Source organism: Sander lucioperca, chromosome 7 (genome assembly GCF_008315115.2).
Source record: "Sander lucioperca isolate FBNREF2018 chromosome 7, SLUC_FBN_1.2, whole genome shotgun sequence".
NCBI lineage: Eukaryota > Metazoa > Chordata > Actinopteri > Perciformes > Percidae > Sander > Sander lucioperca.
In genome coordinates, this window is record NC_050179.1 from 42,149,045 (window position 1) to 42,168,691 (window position 19,647).

Below are 19,647 nucleotides of genomic sequence, written 5' to 3' on the forward strand. Positions count from 1 at the left end.
GGATGGCTACCTTACATATAGGCCGGTAAGCCTATCATCAATGTTGTGTACATTAAAAAAAATGTATCTTTACTAACAATATGTTGGATTCAAGTTAATGTATATTTTCAGACATATTTTCTTTTTAAACCATCGATCAGTAATTTGGTGGCCCATCTGCAGCAATTCTGAGGAACTCCCTGTTGAAGATCTCTGCTCTATAGTAAAGTCTAAAAGACTCATCATTGTTTCACTGAAAGTATGTCTGTAATCATTATAATGGGTTCATGATACCCGTGTGTGTGTGTGTGTGTGTGTGTGTGTGTGTGTGTGTGTGTGTTGCAGATGGCGTTCACAGAGGGTACAATGTTGCAAATAGAAGCTCTGTCTGAAAGCATCAACAACCTCACAGTAAGCACCAACACACACAAGCTGCTGCTAATGACTTGTGCAGCTGATTAACACACCAAGTAACTGCTCCTCAGATGTTAGAGTCAGATGGAAAACGCTGGAGTTTATCTGAGGGAGAAACTCATTAAAACAAGTATTACGATGACTTCAAGAGTGAAACCTGCTTGCATATGCCAGTCTTGGTTCTTTTGCTCCTGTTGTGTTTGCTGAAGTCATATAAGTAATTGCACCCTAAGGGCTTTGGATAACAAACATGTAAAACCACTTCTTGATAGCTGCCTAAGGCAACATCTCCAGTGAACCAGTTGAGCCTTGAGATCTTAGAGGAACAATTATTGTATTACTGCTAAAATATATTCATTTCAAAGTGAAATATATAGTCTAAACCTGTAAAGATTAAATCATTTTGACAATTATTATTTTTTAAACCTTTTTTTAAGAGCAAACATATGACGTGAATTAAACCTTTCATTTATTATTTCTAAAACAATTACAATGTTTATGCTTCCCTTGGTACTAAAAAGGCCTGTGGCCTAAACTAATCCAGTTGACTGATAATGAAAATATAGAATTTTTTTTCACAGCAGACATTTTGAGATGTCAAAGCATGAAAGGCATTAATGTGTAATTAATAACTTTAATAACAGCTGCATTCTGTGTAGGTTTGCCAGTTCCATGGTCCTGTATTGTGCATGCTGGCTTACTGAAAGGCAGTAAGTGAAAGTAATTAATAAAGTAATAAAGGTACATAATACCACAATTTAAGAATACAGTAAAAAGCCTTCATTAAAATTTTTACTTAAATAAATCGCTTTGTCAGAAAATTGTCATCTGTACTGTAAACATGTAGCTGCTGGAACCAGCAGTCACTCAGCAGAAAGACTGGAAACAGGTGTAAACAGCTAGCCTGGCAATGTCCTAAGGGGAAAAAATATTTCACCTACCAGCACCACTAAAGCTCACTAATTACTAATTAACATGTTATGTCTAGTTTCTTTAATCTGTACAAAAAACAAAGTATTAAAATTTGTATTGAAAATTAGCTGTTTAGTCATGTGCCGTGAGCAGTAACTCTCTAGAGTCTCCGCTGGAGGCCTGGGAATGGCTGGCAGTTTTTGTCACCTTTGGAAAGAGCCAGGCTAGCAGCATGTTTATATCTATTTCCAGTCTTTATGCCAAGTGTGGCTGCAAGTTCCAGCTGCATATTTAGCACACAGATATGAGAGTGGCATTGATCTTCTCATCTAATTTTTTGGCTAGAAAGCGTGTACACATATTTCTCAAAACGTAGAACTATTTCTTTACATTAAAATGCACAAAAATATTTCACTAAAATGATCAAAATGAAAAGTAATTAAAGCTTAACTTTTTGATATTAATGAACGTCCGTTACATTCAAGCCATTGCCAAATGAGTTGCTACAAAGCTAATTAAGACTATCAGCTCTCTCAGTATTTCTCAGTATGGTTATGTTCAGACGATTGTGGGGTCCGGTGACTTTCCTGCACAGAAGCTCAAGTGAAGATAATTACCTCTTCTGAAGAGTCCATTATGTTTTTTTAATCCTCCATGTCCTCCTTGGCTACTGGCAACTGAGTGGAGGAGGGGTGGGGGCGCGTGCGCGATCACAGAAGGCTTGTATCATGTGGACGTGCCGACAGTGTTGTTGTCATCACTTAGAATTCCTCATGGGGGCGACAGAAACTACGCACTATAGCTTTGACATGTAAGCAGCATTTTATTGTTCTAATTAAGCTGGCCGAGGTGGAGCTAATTGTAACTACTTAATATAGTTAATGTATAATATCAAGATGATCTTGTGTTTTGTATGGAAAAATCTAAAATCTACAAAGTAACAATAGCTGTCAGAGGATTCTCTCTAAAATATAGTGGAGTCTTTAATTGTATTAGTTCCACCTGTCCTTTTCATGCTATGACAAGTCAACAAAATCTGCTGTGAAAATGCTTATTGTTGCTCAACTCTACTGCAAAGCTGGTTGTGCTCTGACTTGGGATAAGTTTTCCTCATACATCCTGCAAGATGCTATTTGTTATGTGTAACATTTTAGACAAACTGGTATCATTTCCATAACAAATGAGACCTATGGTGACACAATTGGAAGTATTTTGTAATGTTACTGCCTTCCAAATCAGTTTACTCTTGAAATAATGTGCTGTTTGTTCTGTTTTGTACCATAAAGCCATTTGACATAAGTAAAAAGAGTCTCTGATGGTCTTATTGGTTTAGAATATTGTCACATATACTGAAACTAATTATGCTAACTGATCCCAGCTCAGTGGCAAACACCAACTCCCAAGCTCTCTAACCCATTACCACTCCCATGATGCTTTGCTTCCAGTACCTGCTCAGCCGAGACGAGCCACGGAAGGAGCTGAGGCACTCTCAGATGGCGCTAGTTTGAAGGACAATGACCCGACACTGTTGCCGCACTATGTCACTCAACCACAGAGACTTGTAGCAAGCAATCTGACACCTGTACTATATCTCAAGCCCCAGCCTAACACTGCAGCATGGAGCTACTTCTACTAGCCGCTGATACCTCATGTAACACCTACAGTCACCCTGAAGTCACAATAAAGTAGACTTACACAATGTGGAAAACAATCATCATATGTTGCTTCCAAAAATATATATTTTTTAATTTCCACAATAATTAACCGAAATTTAGTCATAAGCCCTGTAGGGGATTTCTTTTTTCACTGTTTTGCTTTTTTTGTTTCTCTTAAATGCTCATATTAACAACTGTGTACTGTGTATGTACTGTAATGGTACGCTATAGCCGCTTTCCGACCGGAGGGATTTTTGCAGTTCCTAGAACATAAAATTCCTAGAACCCTTTTTTTTCTCGTGTTCCGACCGGACCAATTTGGGGATTTTTAAGTCCCTCTGGCCGCAGTTCCTGTAACTTTTTCAGCTCCTACTTCAGGGCAGGGTCTTTGCTCTTTTCCCTTTTCAGCATGTGAACCTAGGTCAACTAGGGTCGGGTTTCCGGTACAGACAGACCAACAACGGGACAATTTTAACAATTTTCGCCATCTTATTCATCACTAATTTCACTTCTGACAACGTTTTAGGCGAGAAATTAACTGTTTAGATTTCGAATATAGGCAGTCTTGTGAAAATTGATGCCGAATTGACAATTGGCTTCAAAGTTTTCGGAGTTGAGAAGCTCCATGAAGTGAGGCGACAGCCAGCAGGCGCCTGCCCCGGCCACTAGCTCGTCGCTCGGCCAGTCATGCTCAGAGACCCCACTGTAAGCTGGAGGTCTCTCAGACCGGTCTTGTAAATAAGAGGCTTTGAAAAAACAGTTCTGGGGGAGAGTAGTTAGTAGGTCTGTTTAGAAGTGGACTTTTCCTATAACTACGTTCCTGTAACTACTTGGTCGGAAAGTGACTAATGTCAAAGGGGAGAACAGGGCCACATTAGTCATTTCTTGTTTTATAGGCCATCATATGATATGCAAAGTATAATATATTTTTGATGGAGTCTGTGATGTAAGAGTGCCCAAGACTGTAAGCTCTAACATAACAAATGGAGATTCAGCCATTTGGAAGATCTCAAAAGAGACAAGACAGAAAAAGAGACAGATTTAAAATTCATTCAATCAATGGCAAGGAAACACACAATGATAATTTTGTTGAGCTAAGTTCCTCTGCATGATCATTTTGAGAGATATTACCAGCACAATATGTGGATACAAATTGTTAGATCTTCTCAGAGGAGATGGTGAAACGGCTGAATAGGACAAGAACTTACCTGTTCAGGAGGTAGAGCCGTCCTGTACCAATTGTCTCCTTGTCAAATTCTTCCTTGGACATGATAAAAACATGATGGATCATTTTGAAGCTGAAAAGCCAGATACTATTTTCTCAGGAGTTTGGGCTAGAAGGAATCCTTATCAAAGATATATTTATATGCTATGTCTTTATGTTAAAGAATAAATACAAATATTGGCCGATGTGTCATTATTGTATTTTGTAAACTCTCAAATTGGCCACAAAAGAACTTGTGTTGGTTCAACAATTTTGTCTGGTATTGGCACAAATTATGGTTCATTTGACAGCGTTTTCTCCTATTGTACTGTATATGCAAGCAGGGTTCAACAATAAGAATCGCCCGATGGCCCGGGGCAAGTAAATATAACAACTAACTAATTTCTTTCTTTTCTTTTTTTAAAAACCTTAACATTAAACCCTAGCCAGTGTTCACTGTATAACTGGCCTTGTCCATTTAGGAAAGAAGTAGAAAACCTACTCTTACAATGTATACATATGACTGCACAAAAAGTACAGTAGGAATTGTTATGTTTGGTCGGCAAAATAAAAGCACTTTGACAGATTGAGTGGTAAACAGCTAATGTTAAGGGTTTTGGAAAGTTACCTCAGGCTAACATACAGTATATGCACTAACCTGCATTAATACACTGCTACAATAAAGTCATTGACATAGCCTACAACTGGGCTACTTTACAAAAAGATGAAGTCAAAACTGGAATTTCAACAAGAACAGTAAATGTCAGATGTGACCCTTAAGTCTCTCCTAACCATCCAGCCACACCCCCATCCCCATTTATGAATTTGAAGTGAGACTCCCCTCCCATCCTCGGCCAAACTACATGTCCTCATTTGCACTTCTTTCTGAAAAGAGAGTGTTAAGCATGTTTACTCATCAAACCCTTCCGGCTTACCACAGTTAACTGGTAAGATGAGTGTTTTGTTGGCTTACCTAAAATTTGACAAGTTACAAACACCACACCCATGCGAACACTGTTGGCAGGAACTCCCACTCGAAACCTGGAATAGAAAATCCTCTTCATTCCACTAAAAGTTCTGTACATGTCGGGAGACTAAAGACTGAGCTTCACATATAGCACCATACACACACACTGTGTATCTCAGCAGGAAAGGAGCCAGGAGTGGAGGGCAGGTAGTATACTTGGAACTACAGAAACTTCCAGACCCATCCTGGTGAGTATCTGTAATTATTTGTAAAGCCCTTTTTTTGTAAATATCAGACCATGTTATTCCTGCTGTAGTGGTATAGGTGGACAGAAAAGTGGTATATCATTAATGTGCAACATGGACAAAAAAACATTTATTCCTAGTTAAATGAAAGACTAGACAGTAGCAATGGTTCCATATGGAGGCACAGCATTAGTACAGATAAGGGTTTTCTTATGTACCTAAAGAACACAACTATTAAAATACTAGACTCAACTTTTTACCAACCATATCTTCATTTCAGATTACACTCTATATTCTAATGGTACAAATGTTCTTTCCAGTGTATCAGGGAGACCACCCTCTGATTTCCCGCCCTCCATCATCAGTCCACCATGGGCCAGACCACCAGCAAACCCAATTCTAACCTCTTCCAGAACTCCAATTTCTTCTCCTCTTTTAAGCGTGGCTTCGCCAGCAGTCCCTCCGACGATCAAAACATGTCCCTTCGACCGAGCATCTTCTCCACACTAAGGAAGCCCCCAATCTCCAAACCCAACGATTTCATACCTCTATTCAATGATTGCATCTCTGCCGCATCATCCAGAACTCAAGAACACCTCCTCTTCAAAGACCCAGAGGACAAATTCCACCCAAGCCCTGAGGTGCTCACTCAGGTAAGTAACTTTATACTATACTACCAAAAACCTGAAGACAGCAACCCTTTAGAATTTCAGAAAACTTATTTTAAGTGTTCTTTAAAACATATTGTCGTCCAACAGGTCTTCCTGATGACCTATATCTCTCAGAGCGTCAGCCTCAATTTGACAGACGCCTTCAACTGCACGGCCATGACGCCTGAGCAGCGCATCCTCCTGGGGGCTGACTGGGTCTGGGCCGTGCTGGAGAAGCCCACCAAGAACCCTCGGATCCAGATTGCTGTGCAGGTCCTACACCTGCCTGACAGGGAGGACACCGAGGAGAACGGCATCCCCCCGGAGGCCTTCAGCGAGTCTGTCCAGATTGCCCAGAAGGAATCCAGCAACAAGACAATGTACGAGAGGATAGTGGACTTCTGTACATCCATCGGCAAGGACTGCTACGCCCTCTTCTTGTTCTTGGGGAGGAAAAGCGACAAGGAGAATATCTATGGCGTACTCAGCAACAACTTTGAGGCCGCCATCGGGAAGTGTGACAAGATCGACAGAGCTTTTATTGAGAATTTCTTCAAAGGTTCAAGGTATCTCCATACACCTCAAGGAATGATGCAGGCCATTGTCACTAAGAAAGAGGGAGACCCTCTGACTCTCATGATTAAATTCAGCTAAACCAAAGGAATGCGTAATATATAATGGCTAATAAGATGATACTGTAATACATTTTATGTGGTAGAAATGTGGGAGCTATTGATGTATCTCTTGAAAAAACAACCTCCAGACCTACTAAGATGTTGAGTTTGATAATGTACAAGGCCTTTAAGAGACAGTACTGGTTTTCAATCTATCTTAGTTGTTGTTGGCACTTCTTACAAGTTACATAGTGTTTAAGTTTACTGGATAACTGGTAACTGGAAAGCTAGGCAGATGCTAATGCAGTGTGAGACACTAACACATTGGCATTCTCAAATGATGAAGATATTAATAACATGGAGAGTTTTAGAAAAAAAAAATTCTCCTTTATGTTTTCTTATCTAATATTGTTTAAATGCTGTTACCATGATACATTAGTATACAGTGGGGTCAAAAAAGGTACACAATTAAATGTGTATGTATCAAACATTTGTGAAATAAATCAAACTTTTTGATGTTTAACACATTATTGGATGAATAAAAAACAAATTGTGAATCTCTTTTATTATTGTCACATAGTATATATCATTTAAAAAAAATACACATCTCAACATGTATCTCTGTTCTTTTCTTTCTTTTTATAAAGAATTTGCAATGCTAAAAATGTTTTCCACGTGCAAGATCAAAGGTTTCTAAGAGGGCTGTAAAATACACACTGGAAAGAAATAGCTGGTTAACCGAAAAAGATGTCATCAATATTAACAAGGTTTAAAATTACCCATTTTTCAAATTTGGATATCGTTTCAAAATCGGAAATCAAATGAACGAAAAAGTACACAGGCTGTACAAAAGGCCGTCAATCAGGAGTGATTGTTGTGAGTACGTGTCGGAGAATAGCGCTGACACGCACCTCACACTGCGCGCACCACCCGGAGAAAAAAGTGAGAGAAAGAAAAAGGAGAGGTCGCAGTTCGGACGATGACTACCCGGTTGAGATTGTGTGTGTGTGTCCTTGAGATCTGACCACACACAAACACACGTAGCAGAGCTACCCACACCCATGCTTGTACTGTTGCTTAATTAAATAAAACATCAAAAGAGAGAAGTTGTCTCCGTCCGTGTTTTAACAGACATACCTGGGGCGAAGTTGGAAACCAGAATCAGCTTTAAATCCAGTCCTAATCTAGTCCTCACTAACACGGGCCCAATTATAGTATCTACATGAAAACTTCACTGTTGTTGCATGAAATGTCGTTTGTGTTTAGCCTACATCATCAGTTTCTATCATGTGAAATAAGAGGATAAGCCAGCCTGGTGGCCAAGCTGCAGACAGATGCTCCTCAACAGTGTGCTCCCCAGCAGTCAGCTCCCCCTGCTGTTCATAAGGTGCCTCTGCACCCCTTTCGTTTCAGACCCTCCCACCAGCCTTTGGGCCACGCCTCCTCATTTACATTGACATGTGTCAAGTCCAAATGAAAAGCCAATGTTAAATGTAAATTCAAAAGCGAAATATTAAATCCAAATGAAAATCCAATGTTAAATTGAAATCGAAAAGCCAAATATTAAATCCAAATTAAAAGCCAATGTTAAATTGAAATTCAAAAGCCAAATATTAAATCCAAATTAAAAGCCAATGTTAAATTGAAATTCAAAAGCCAAATATTAAATCCAAATGGAAAAGCCAATGTTAAATTTAAATTCAAAAGCCAAATATTAAATCCAAATAGAAAAGCCAAATGGAAAATTTAAAAAAAAATAATAATATTTTTAATTTGATCAATGGAAAATTTAAAAAAATAATAATATTTTTAATTTGATCTCGCTTCGTTTTCTCTTTGGACTTTCAATTTCTCTTTGGACTTTCAATTTGAATTATGAATAAATATTTCTTCCATAGTAATGTGGATATAATGACTAAGTGGGTAAAGGAAAATAATAGAACAGTTACAACAGTCTGGTAAGTTCAGAAAATGACATAACTTTACTGTAATGCAGCCTTTAAAACCAGGAAAAGACAACACTTATGCCATATTACGATATCCAAATCTAAAATCTAAGACGACATCTAGTCTCATATCACGATATCGATATAATATCGATATATCGCCCAGCTCTAGCAGCACATCTTAAAAGGTGTATACAAAGGTGTCCCGACTGACATAGCAGCCCCTGAGAGGCTGAACTTGATTAGTGCTAAAACGAACCCCTTTGGGCAGTGGCTTATTTTGTTCAGGAAAGTTAGGTTGATAAGGGATTGAAATGGTTGGGTTTTAGCCACAGAAATTATTGTGCCATGGCTGTTGTCCCTAACGTTGTAAATTAACGTTATTGAGCAACTAGTCTATATCCTTGACATTCCACTTCCGGAATTGCGCCATTGCCAATGGAAATTCCGTCGGATTCTGTTGGCTTGGGCTTCCTTTGTGTTGGCATTTTAAACTCCGGTTGATTTATGAGGACTATGGTTAACCTTTTCTCAGACCTCTGCAGGGTAAATCAGGACAGCTAGCTAGACTATCTGTCCAATCTGAGTTTTCTGTTGCACAACTAAAACAACTTTTGAACGTACACATGTTCCACCAAAAGGCTATTTTGCAATGGAACTGCTGCTTTTCCCAGTGCCAAGCACCGCCCATGATTGTGATTGGTTTAGAGAAATGCCAATAAACCAGAGCATGTTTTTCTCCCATCCCGGAATGCTGTGTGAACTTGCCAGACCCTCCTCCGCAGCACGGTGGAGGAAGGTCTGGAAAACCGAGACTAGCGAGTAACCAGCAGTAAGCTAAACTTAGGTAGCTGTTAACCCAGGTCTAGCTAGCATTAGCTTGTAATGCTTCAGCATGTGGATGTAGATAAACACAAAATGCAAACAAAGGCCCTACTGTAATAATGTCTGATCTCTAGGTTAAACATATAAACGTTATCTGAGGGAACTCACCGATCAAGAACAGGCACTGGGCTTGGTCAAAGTGAATTGCCTGCTGTTACCCAATCACTAAACGAGGAAGTGACGTCCTAACTTAAGACCTGCCTTGATGAAACTGACAGATTCCATTTTCATTTCCATGTTGAGACTAAAAGAGCATGGTGCAATGACTGGAGGCGCTGTTTCATCAATTGCAGTGGTTCCTCAAACTTTTTACTCCATGTACCACTTTAGAAAATAAATTTAGCACAAAAAGTAAGGAAATTTATGTTTGGTAGATTATTTCTCTGTAGTAACAATGCTTTTTGGAAATAAATCTTATACCGTTGGAAAGCCTGTTTAGTTCCCTTTCAAATGGTGCCCCATGTGTAAGGAACATGAATTTGTGGGATGAGCAGCAGCGCTGAGTATGTGGGTTGCGCCCATGAAAAATTTGCCAAATCTTCTCTGCCAATGCCAAACAGCTTATTCTGCCATTGACTCGTTTGGTAGATTGGATGATTGAAGTTTGAAGAAACAAGACATATTGGCAATTTAGCAATTTATTCATTTTCACAAACAGGAGCCTCAGTAGCGTGTGGAAGAACCATACACAGCCACCTCCTCCTCATGCTGGTCGCCAGCCTGGTCACACACTGCTGTGGGATGGCATCCCATTCTTCAACCAGCATTTGTTGCAAGTCAGCCAACGTGGTTGTGTTGGTCACTCTGGCATGAACAGCACGCCCAAGCTGATCCCACAAGTGTTCAATGGGGTTGAGGTCAGGACTGCTGGCAGGCCATTCCATCCTCTCCACTCCCACATTCTGGAGGTAGTCTCTGATAAACCCCGCCCTTTGGGGGCGAGCGTTGTCATCTTGGAGGATAGAGTTCGGTCCCAGACTGTGGAGATATGGGATTGCCACTGATTGCAGAATCTCATCTCTATATCTCTCTGCATTGAGATTGCCTCCAATGATGACAAGCCTCATTTTTCCAGTGAGTGAATCAGCTATGCTGATTGCTGCACCGAGTATTTTACCTTTTTACACCACCACAAAGTGTGGTGGTGTATGGCAGCATCTCCCTCACTGGAAAAACGAGGCTTGTCATCATTGGAGGCAATCTCAATGCAGAGAGATATAGAGATGAGATTCTGCAACCAGTGGCAATTCCATATCTCCACAGTCTGGGTTTTATTGTTTTATAAGATTTATTGCCAAAAAGCATTGTTACCACAGAGAAATAATCTACCAAACACAAATGTCCTTACTTTTTGTGCTAAATTTATTAGGCTCTCTAAGTACCCCCATCAATGACCCACGTTAAAATAGAGTAGCATAGGCCAAACCTATTCAGCTACAGACAGTTCATGCAGGAGGCAGGTTTATTCCTAAAACCATTATTTATTGTTGACTGTTGTCAGCCACAGCCACGCTGTACTTACTCCGTCCCCCTCTAACTGAATCCAAATTTGAGGTAACTCGGGTCATATCTCCTTACTGTTTTGCATCGTTTGCTGCTAGCAGGTGCTGTTTAAGTAGCGACTAGCACTTGTGCTAGTCCACTATAGTTTCAACAGGGCTGCTCGAAATATTCTCCTCATCTGCACTTCTCTTCCTAATAGTTCCTCTGTTTTTTAACCATTCATTTTACCTCTGCTTACTATCTTGCCATCACAGCTAATAACTAATTACAGATGTATACACACTCCGTTCATGAACATAACTATGTAGCAAGCTGATATCGAAACCAAAAATATTACACTAAACAAACACTTTTCTCATTATTGGAAATGTTGTGGCATTTCTATAGTAGGCTACTATTATTTATTTATTTATTTCATTTTTTCAAATATATCAGAGAGCTTGTGTACCACCAGTGGTACTTGTACCACAGTTTGAAAACCAGTGATCTATTGCATTCGAATATGGTCCACTGAAGGGCATGTTAAGTGTTTGAAAATGAAATGTCAAATGGAGTTTTCATTTTCAGATGGTTAGAAATTGCATTTTAATTGTGACCTAAATAATGCTTGCATAAATGGAAAATTAGGCTACATTGTTTAAATTGCATTTTCATTTTCAAATTTGAATTAACATTTGAATAATGTCGATTGTACAGCGGTGTACAACTTTGAAAATGAAATGCCCACGTAAAATGAGTATGTGAAAATAAAAATACAATTGACTTTTCGCACAAAAAACACATACAAATGTGGAAAATTTGAATGGTATTGTGGATTTTCATTTTCACGTCATCATTTTAATTAAAGTGCTCAGGTTTAGGTGGTTTAATTTTCAGAAAACACCATATATTTGCTGTACTGCACATTGCTGCAGCTCCTATTTTCACCGTGTTGAGCACTGTCTTAGCTACAGAGGCATAAAATCATCACACTTCCCATCTTTGTTGGAAGTCGCACATGCGCAGTACCTAGGTAAGCACTGCTAGCTAGTCCGTTGCAGAGCATGAGGTCGTGCCATGCTAGCAGCTAGGCGAGCATTATAATGTGTGTTACAAAGTGACGCGCGTTTGTCACGGAAGTAAAGGCTGGACTACAATAGAGCTGTTTGGAGCAGTTTGTGAACAGTGTTTTCTGTTGGAGATGGTAAGTCCCTTTGGGTGGACTTAAAAAAATAGAGGTGGACACACTAGCAAGCAAAGCCGTGCTGATCCGATTATCACAACACAGGGACATATAAAGACTATGCTGAAGGGTAGGTTACTCACTGACAGATGGACATTGCTGGTCTCACATGCTTATACTAGTTACAGCTCACTTTATGCCATTACTTTACAAGGGTTACGTACTGTATTAAACTTAGCAACAGGAATAGAACGGGCCAGCTGGGCTGGTAGTTAGAGGGCTACTGGAAACCTAGATGAAATGAGGAACGCACCCCAGTCGTACCCCCACACGGAGGTGACTGTAAGCCAAAAGGTGACATCACTACGAGTTATGGCCGGGATCTCGAGCCTGCTAGGCTCTTTATGTACTTAGTAGCAAAACCCAGCTGCCTGACCCATTAAATGACCAGAGCCTTGTGGGCCATGGCTTCCTGTTGTGATGAGGCAAGAATTAATCATCTATGTAGGGTGTATGTCACGATTCTCACACCCTTCTCCCTAAGAGGGGTTTAGTGCCATTTTCACACATTTGGAAAAGGGCCGAGGAGCCAGTGAGTTTCGGAATGGGAAGCAGAGAATGGGCGCTGACAGCAGAAACAGGTGTTGTGGCCATTAGAGGCCGGCAGCGGCAAGGAGCAGACTGCACAAAGCTGTGGACACCTCGACAACACAGGAGGGTGACTGTGAAGTACCTTCTCTAGGGTGGGCTTGTGTTTTAGTGTGTGATTGCAACCTCGAGATTGGGCGATGAGTGCAACGATCTGTCTCAGGGTGTACAAATAGAACTGAATGTTTATGATCTTTAATAAGGACTTTACAGAAAACTACAATTTATCTAAGATGTATTTATTTTAAAATAATAATGAATACAAATATCCAATGCAAAATGTATAAAAAACAGTAATTTTATCCATGGTTTCTTGCATTACTAACCAGAGCTTTACAAAAGATACAAAAAAACAACACAACAGTATTAAAAACTAAGAGTGGCATTGTCCTGCAGTTTCGACTTGAAATGGCTGAGGACAGAGGTTTTATTTGAAATTATTCCTAAAACTGCCTTTACTATCCAACATAAAGGCAAACATTATAATTGTAATGTTTAATTTAAAACTGTGAAAATCAAACAAGTTTGTGAGGATCAGGAACATTCAATTACATTTACTCTTTATATGGCAGGGATGTTTCAGAGAAAAAAAAACTAATTAAAGACTAAACATCAATTACATCATAGTTCATCTTTCATATTGGTTTCTTTGTGGATTTTACCCTCACATGTACACACGGCAGTGTGGTCGTCTGGCTGAGGTACCAGCTCCATGTCTGCATGCTGTGTTGGCTGTCCTGTCTGCCGCTCTGAGTACATGTGCATCACTCTGTAGTAGTAACAGTACAGTCTGCTTGGCTGCAGCAGCTCTCTGACCACGGTCTGACCTGCTCTGGCAATCTTATGTGCTTCATCATCGTTCTCTTTGGCCCATTTGATTTTCTCCAAAAGGTCCGACAGGTTTCTCCTCACGGGAACGTAGTGAGTGCCTGCTTTAAGCTGGCTGTAGAAATATTCATAATATTGTGAGTCCTGCTTCAGGACCAGACTGTTCCCGAGCATCAAGTAAGGAAACCGATATGCTGCCACTGTTCCATCCACGTTCACCTGGTACTTGTACTAAAAGAGGAGAAAGCGTAAAACAATTTTTATTATCAAGTGTTTCTTTGATTGAGTGTATTTATTTAAAGGGTAATTTCGTTTTCCCATGCATTGGTGTCTAAGTGACTAATGTGAACAAAAATCTTTGAAATTGGTTTAGTATTGAGCCAGAACGCTGAAACTGTCAGCAGCTCCGAAATCACCACTGTCAAACCCACCAGACTCCATATAAATACTTTTAGCGTGTATAGAGCCAGCATATTTCCAATAATGTACTTATGTGTTCATTTTTGACCAAACCTGAGTAGTGATTGTTAGAACTGTGGAAAGACGAACCTAGATAGCTTTTTATTTTTGTTTCTGTCAACTTTGAAGTGTATTTTATAATGATAAAATGACTTTGTATTTAAATGGAGTCTGGTGGGTACATGATTTTTAACAGTTTCATGATAACAAAAAGTTCAACCTTTGTAGGGATCCTTTCCATAATGTTGTCAGACACTTAGAACAATAATCTGAATATGTCAATAATAAAACAAGCACTTTTTGTGGACGTAAATTGAAGGTGCGCAATGGGAGCAAAATATCGTAGCTTGTTTCGCTGCTGTCGACTGTCGCGGTCTTGCATAATACTGGACCAATTTCAAAGATTGTTGTTCCCATCAGTCTCTCAGACACAAAAACGTACAAAATAGGGTCCAGGTTGTAAAAACTCTAAGTTACCCTAATTGTGTCAATGTGAGGCTACTTGAAATTACATAAAAAACAGACGAAAGTAATAATAATACAGTTAAATAAAATGAAGGGCAAAGCACCTGCCTCAATGAGAATATGGACATTGCAGCTTTAAGTTACAGGATAAAAGTGATTAGAATAAGATATTCATTCATTTATTTATTTTTCCTTACCTTAAAGAAGTCAAAGAATCCAACAAGTGGTGCTTTGCCAACATGTTTCTCCCTGTCTCTGAAGAAGAACCATCCTGTGATGCCTGCATCCAGCATCTCTGGGTTTTTCTTGGACAGAGAGACCAGGTGAAGACGCTCCTCTCGACTGTCCCGGCCACGGAAAAACGCTTTATCTGTTTTGTTAATCCATGGAGGCCCTGGAGAAAGCGATCCAAATGTTACCCCCAAAAGGCAGAAAATGTGAAGATATGAGGTCCAAAGAGCTCTAATTAATATAATTTAAAAGCATCAATTTTAATAAACAATTAGACATATAATAGGGAATATTGAACTAACAATAGTGTATAACAGGAGGACTTTAAGGACACATTAAGCCTGACTCATTAGTTCAAATTCAAATAACTTCCCAGTTTTTTCTCACACTATTCTGATTAAAATGCATGTGGTTAGAATCCACATACACAATTGATGACTACAAATGCTGTGTGAGAAACAGAAATGAATGTGTGTACAATAATAAATTCATAAGTATTTAAACCACACAAAGAACGTCATCAGAATTATTGATTTATTCATTTGACCTTAAAGTTAAATTTAAGGTGGATCTTACATCCATAGACTATCTGCCAACATGATGGTGACAGACAACAAATCGAGACGTTTTCATGCCGAAAGATAGACAGATAACTGTTTAGTTTTTGATATATTATTTTGAATTTAGTGTACAAAGGTTCTGAAAAGACACAGCCGTTCCAGACTTGATTACAAAGCTTCTGAAAGGCCTACAATCTTACAGGAGCACTCTTTGGAACAGGTAAGCTTTCATCTTCCAGGCAAAAAAAACAATTAAGCCGCCACGGTGATGGTATATCGTTTTGTGTAATATGATAGATGATTTCATCATTGTGTATTTATTGTAAAAAAAAAAAAATGCTCCGAAAAGACACTGCAGTTCCAGTTGGATTACAAAGCTTCTGGAAGGCCTACAAATTGCAAGAGAGACCCTGCCACAGATCTCAGCTCCCTAATAAAAATAAAAGTGTGTTTGTGTGTGTTTGTGTTACCTGTATTTCCCTGGACAGACAGCAGGTCATTGGTGACACCTCTCATGGTCTCCAGGGTGGAGTGTGTGACCTCGTAAGTGGGGAGGACAATGTCCCGTGTGTCTGTAGAGCCACACCATGACAAGACTGGAACAGCATCAGCCCTCCTAGTCTCTAATGGCCAGTCGCCAACATTTAAGTAAAACTCCACATCAGGCACCCTAACCTTCATCAGCAAATAATAAAAAAAAAAAAAAAAAAACAGAGATTGAAATCACCAACCACATGATGCGACATGTAGTCTCTTAACAGTTACATTAAGAAATTACTAGAGTTGGTCCTATACCGATACCAGTATCGGAAATGCCTAAAATGCTAGTATTGGGGAGTACGAGTCTTTGCTCCAATCCAATACTACTTAATTTAGCCCCAAACAATATCTACTTTAAAGTAGTTTCCCCTGGATATAACAGTTGTTTGCAAACTTGTAAATTGAGCTGCACTTGAGTAGTAATTTAATGGAATTGCTATGCATTCTTAGATTTATTTATATTTCTTTTTCTGTTATGACTGACTGTCAAACTAGATGATAAAAGAAAGTTCTATGGCATTCATTCTCTGTATTTGTTCCTGTTTTACAAAGGGTTTAACCTAAGCTAGGCCATACAACAAAGATAGCAATCATATTACATCTACACAGGGCTAGTAGTATACAGTTGATTAAAAAAGAAAACAATTTCATTTTTTTAACGCACTGGTATCAGATCTTTACTCAATATCGCTTGATACGCAAGTTTATATATCGGAATGGATATCTGGGAGGAGAAAATGGTATCGGAACATCTCTAGAAACTATGTAGTAAATGTGCCAAAACATGCAAAAACACCATTATGATCCTTTAACATCCCTAGAACTCACACACAACCTTACCTTTCTTGTTAGAGAGAGCAGCATTTCATCTGAGAACATCTTAAAGTCGGTGTATTTTCCCAGAGTGCGGCGGTACAACTTGTTGTTGATGATGGCGTAGTGAATGAGACCTCCTCTGTTGGCGAATCTGGGAGGCGCTTCCTGTCGGAGATGCTGCAGGTCGATTGTTGGAAAAGCTTTAAAGTCTGCCAGAATTTGAGGCTCCTCAGCGGGACATTGCATGATGCTCTGCCAAACGGAAGCATTGGGTTCTGGACAGTCGCAGTATTCATGATAGACTGGACCTGAGCGTTAAATATTGAGACACATAGGGTTAGACAAAGGAGCCAGAGCAGGTCAAAGCAAGGTGGCATTTGTTCCATCTCTTCTGCATCACATTTTACTGTTGGCACCCCAGAATTAATGATGCATTTTATTGATCTATACGTATAGTATTAAGGAGTTAGTGTTAAGCTATTGTTATGGAACAGTGACGATGTCTAGCCTTTTTGAGACAGGATGGACTCATGTTGCACAATTTCTCCACAATTCAAAGAGGGGATTGTGATGTGAAGTGAAGTGAATCGCAAATTGGCCACAATATTATAATATATAATAACAATTTCATTTGCATAAAAATTACCGTGACAAACTCAATGAGGCTTTGTTTTTTTCTCATTGTGCATATATTTGTCATACTGGTGATAAAACATGGGTTTTCTTTTGCAACACAGCTCTTTAGTGTGTGGTGCATGTCTGTCCGTCCTGGTCCTGGTCCTTTCTGAGGTTTCTAACTTTTTCCTCCTGTTAAAGAGCTTGTTGGGGGATTGAGGGACAAAGGACAGAGGGTGTTGTGTGCTGTACAGATTAAAAAGCCCTTTTGTGATTATGGACAATACAAATAAAAAATACTTGACATGAACCCATGTCAGTGTTTAAATAATGCATAACACAACACAAACCTTGGATGACGTAAGGTGACTTGGCAACAGCAGCATCTTGGTGGAGGACTTCAACCTCCAGTCCCTTCAACACAGTGCCATAGAGCCGGTACCTTACCAGAAAAGACCCGTCTCCCCTGTCCAGAGGTGGAGGGACGTGGATACGAATGTGCTCCTGTTTGTCCAGCGGACTTATCTTCACTTTAAATGTGTCTTTACCTAAACAACACATATAAAGACAAATAAAGTGACAAATATACTTCATTTCATCTTTCTGCAGGTGTTAATTAATCCATAGTTTCCATAATGTTTGCACAAAGGCACCTGCCTTGCCCTGATACATGGCCATTTGTTGTTAGTTGACCAAAGTCAATACTTTTTCCAGGGTTATGGGACACCGAGGATGATTCAAAAGAGCACTAGAACGGATTTCAAGGCTAAGAAACATTAGTTATGAATATGATTATTAAACTATAGTGTGTTTACTAATCAGTTATCGCCGATAATAACACAATCAAACCAGTGTTGAATGTAGGTAGTCTACATTTGTTGATTATGTACAAATCATATGTTGTTGCCAAATCAGTTTGGGGTTTAACGTTAGTTGTTAGCTAGCTTAGCTAGCCATTTGGCTGCAACCGTTCCAGTGATCCTATTTTTAAAATAATGACACTTTTAGCACATACAATGTTTGTGGTCGGTTTACCTGGAGATAAAGTCAGGTTTTCTCCGTTTGAATTGACCGCGTGAATAAAGAAGTAGCGGACTGGTAAAACTGTGTCGGGGTTCAGCCCTGGACCCCAGATGAGACATCTCTCTGAACTGATTCCTTCACAGTCAGAAACCGGAAAGTTTATGCTGATTAATACCACTAAAACTATAAACCTACATAATAAACCTTTATCAAAAGGCTTAACTAAGTCAATGCTACGCTTACACACCATATTCCTCCAACTGCTAACTGCTGGACGTCTAAATTGATTAAATATTGACTGTAAAGTTTTGATAAAAACTCCTCTCCTATGCCGACATGTTAGTGAAGAGAAACACGCCCATTTTCCGGTGATGCCTTCATGGATGTCGGACAAAATCGGTTGCGAATAGCAATAGCCCTATATAAGAACGAATGACTGTATTCAGTCTGTTATATTATACGTAATCATTAGTATGAATTATATACGTTTTTAATCCTTAACTACTATTGTAGTCCATTGCTGTAGTTTGTTTGGATGTAATTGCATGACCTTTGCTATTTTTGGGTGGTATCCATATGAAATGAAATAGATTTGTTGTAAATCGCTGTGGATGAGTGTCAGCTAAATGTATGTAATGTGTAATGTAAAAAAATAAAATGTAATTTAATGTAATGGTCTGATGGGAGATTTTTGAATAAATAACTTACAAGAAATTAAATAATGTGTTTATAGTAACGTAAAGCCTCCAAATCTGTCTCTATGCTATGTTAATGGACATCTTTTGGACTACTACTGCTGTATTTTGCACATATTCTTTATACTTCATACTGCAAACTTTTGCATTACCTGGTCAGTATTTTTGCACATTCCTGCACAAACCTGTACAGCTTTTTTTTTTTTTTTTTATAACAGATATATTGTAGGCTAGATATTTCTATAGTATGTGTTCATATTTGTATTGTAGATTTTTCTGTTCTATATTTAGGTTTCCTGACTTTTGCAGTAGGCTACTTGCTTTTTATTTTTCATTTTCTCTTGTTTCTTCACTATGTTTTTTGTTATGCACACCAAGGAAAAATTCCTTGTATGTGAAAACTTAATAAACCTGATTCTAATTTGGATGTTTCACATTAAAGTTTGTATATACTATCAAGTTCATGTTAGGTACAGTTGTTATATTATACAATAGTTTATCTAGTAAAAACTGTAGAACTGCAATACATCAGTGCTTTGATTGTATGTAGCATATCACATCATCATATTTTAAGGGCTAAGGGCATTTTCACACATCTTCTTAAATTTCACCTTTTTAAGGTATTTGCATA

At 39.0% G+C, this 19,647-nt stretch overlaps 3 protein-coding genes across 5 annotated transcripts in view; 2 read left to right on the plus strand and 1 right to left on the minus strand.

The window, feature by feature from the left end:
• ppfibp2b (PPFIA binding protein 2b) overlaps positions 1-3,086 on the plus strand; it is a 112,713-nt gene extending 109,627 nt beyond the window's left edge. The window contains exons 30-31 of one of the 2 annotated variants that reach the window (XM_036003341.1): positions 325-390; positions 2,751-3,086. In XM_036003341.1, the coding sequence (XP_035859234.1) occupies positions 325-390; positions 2,751-2,813 (129 nt within the window). In that variant the 3' untranslated portion in view covers positions 2,814-3,086. The remainder of the gene's footprint in view (positions 1-324; positions 391-2,750) is intronic. The other variant, XM_031297852.2, reaches the window with a different exon arrangement.
• Positions 3,087-4,904: 1,818 nt separating this feature from the next.
• On the plus strand, positions 4,905-7,258 carry rep15 (RAB15 effector protein). Its single transcript, XM_031297861.2, has 3 exons — positions 4,905-5,379; positions 5,697-6,029; positions 6,135-7,258. Exons 2-3 carry the CDS (start codon positions 5,748-5,750, stop codon positions 6,678-6,680), a joined length of 828 nt encoding a protein of 275 aa, XP_031153721.1. The 5' UTR covers positions 4,905-5,379; positions 5,697-5,747; the 3' UTR covers positions 6,681-7,258.
• Positions 7,259-12,963: 5,705 nt separating this feature from the next.
• Positions 12,964-18,717, minus strand: poglut3 (protein O-glucosyltransferase 3). Of its 2 annotated transcripts, none has more exons than XM_031297860.2 (6): positions 18,334-18,717; positions 17,649-17,846; positions 16,703-16,991; positions 15,798-15,997; positions 14,734-14,930; positions 12,964-13,843 (listed from the first exon to the last, which is right to left on the minus strand). In XM_031297860.2, exons 1-6 carry the CDS (start codon positions 18,569-18,571, stop codon positions 13,406-13,408), a joined length of 1,560 nt encoding a protein of 519 aa, XP_031153720.2. In that variant the 5' UTR covers positions 18,572-18,717; the 3' UTR covers positions 12,964-13,405. The 2 variants fall into 2 exon arrangements, with proteins under 2 accessions (XP_031153720.2, XP_031153719.2); XM_031297859.2 differs by having other exon boundaries at positions 15,798-16,002; positions 16,708-16,991; positions 18,334-18,715.
• Between the last annotated feature and the right edge of the window lie 930 nt (positions 18,718-19,647).

Bases quoted from the DNA above. Each gene is read 5' to 3' on its own strand.
- rep15 (XM_031297861.2), top strand. From the start codon at position 5,748: ATGGGCCAGACCACCAGCAAACCCAATTCTAACCTCTTCCAGAACTCC. The intron at 6,030-6,134 runs GTAAGTAACTTT...GTCGTCCAACAG, and splicing joins GCCCTGAGGTGCTCACTCAG to GTCTTCCTGATGACCTATAT.
- poglut3 (XM_031297860.2), bottom strand. From the start codon at position 18,571: ATGGTGTGTAAGCGTAGCATTGACTTAGTTAAGCCTTTTGATAAAGGT. The intron at 16,992-17,648 runs GTTTGTGTTGTG...TTTAACGCTCAG, and splicing joins GTCACCTTACGTCATCCAAG to GTCCAGTCTATCATGAATAC. The intron at 13,844-14,733 runs GTAAGGAAAAAT...CTCCTCTTTTAG, and splicing joins GATTCTTTGACTTCTTTAAG to TACAAGTACCAGGTGAACGT.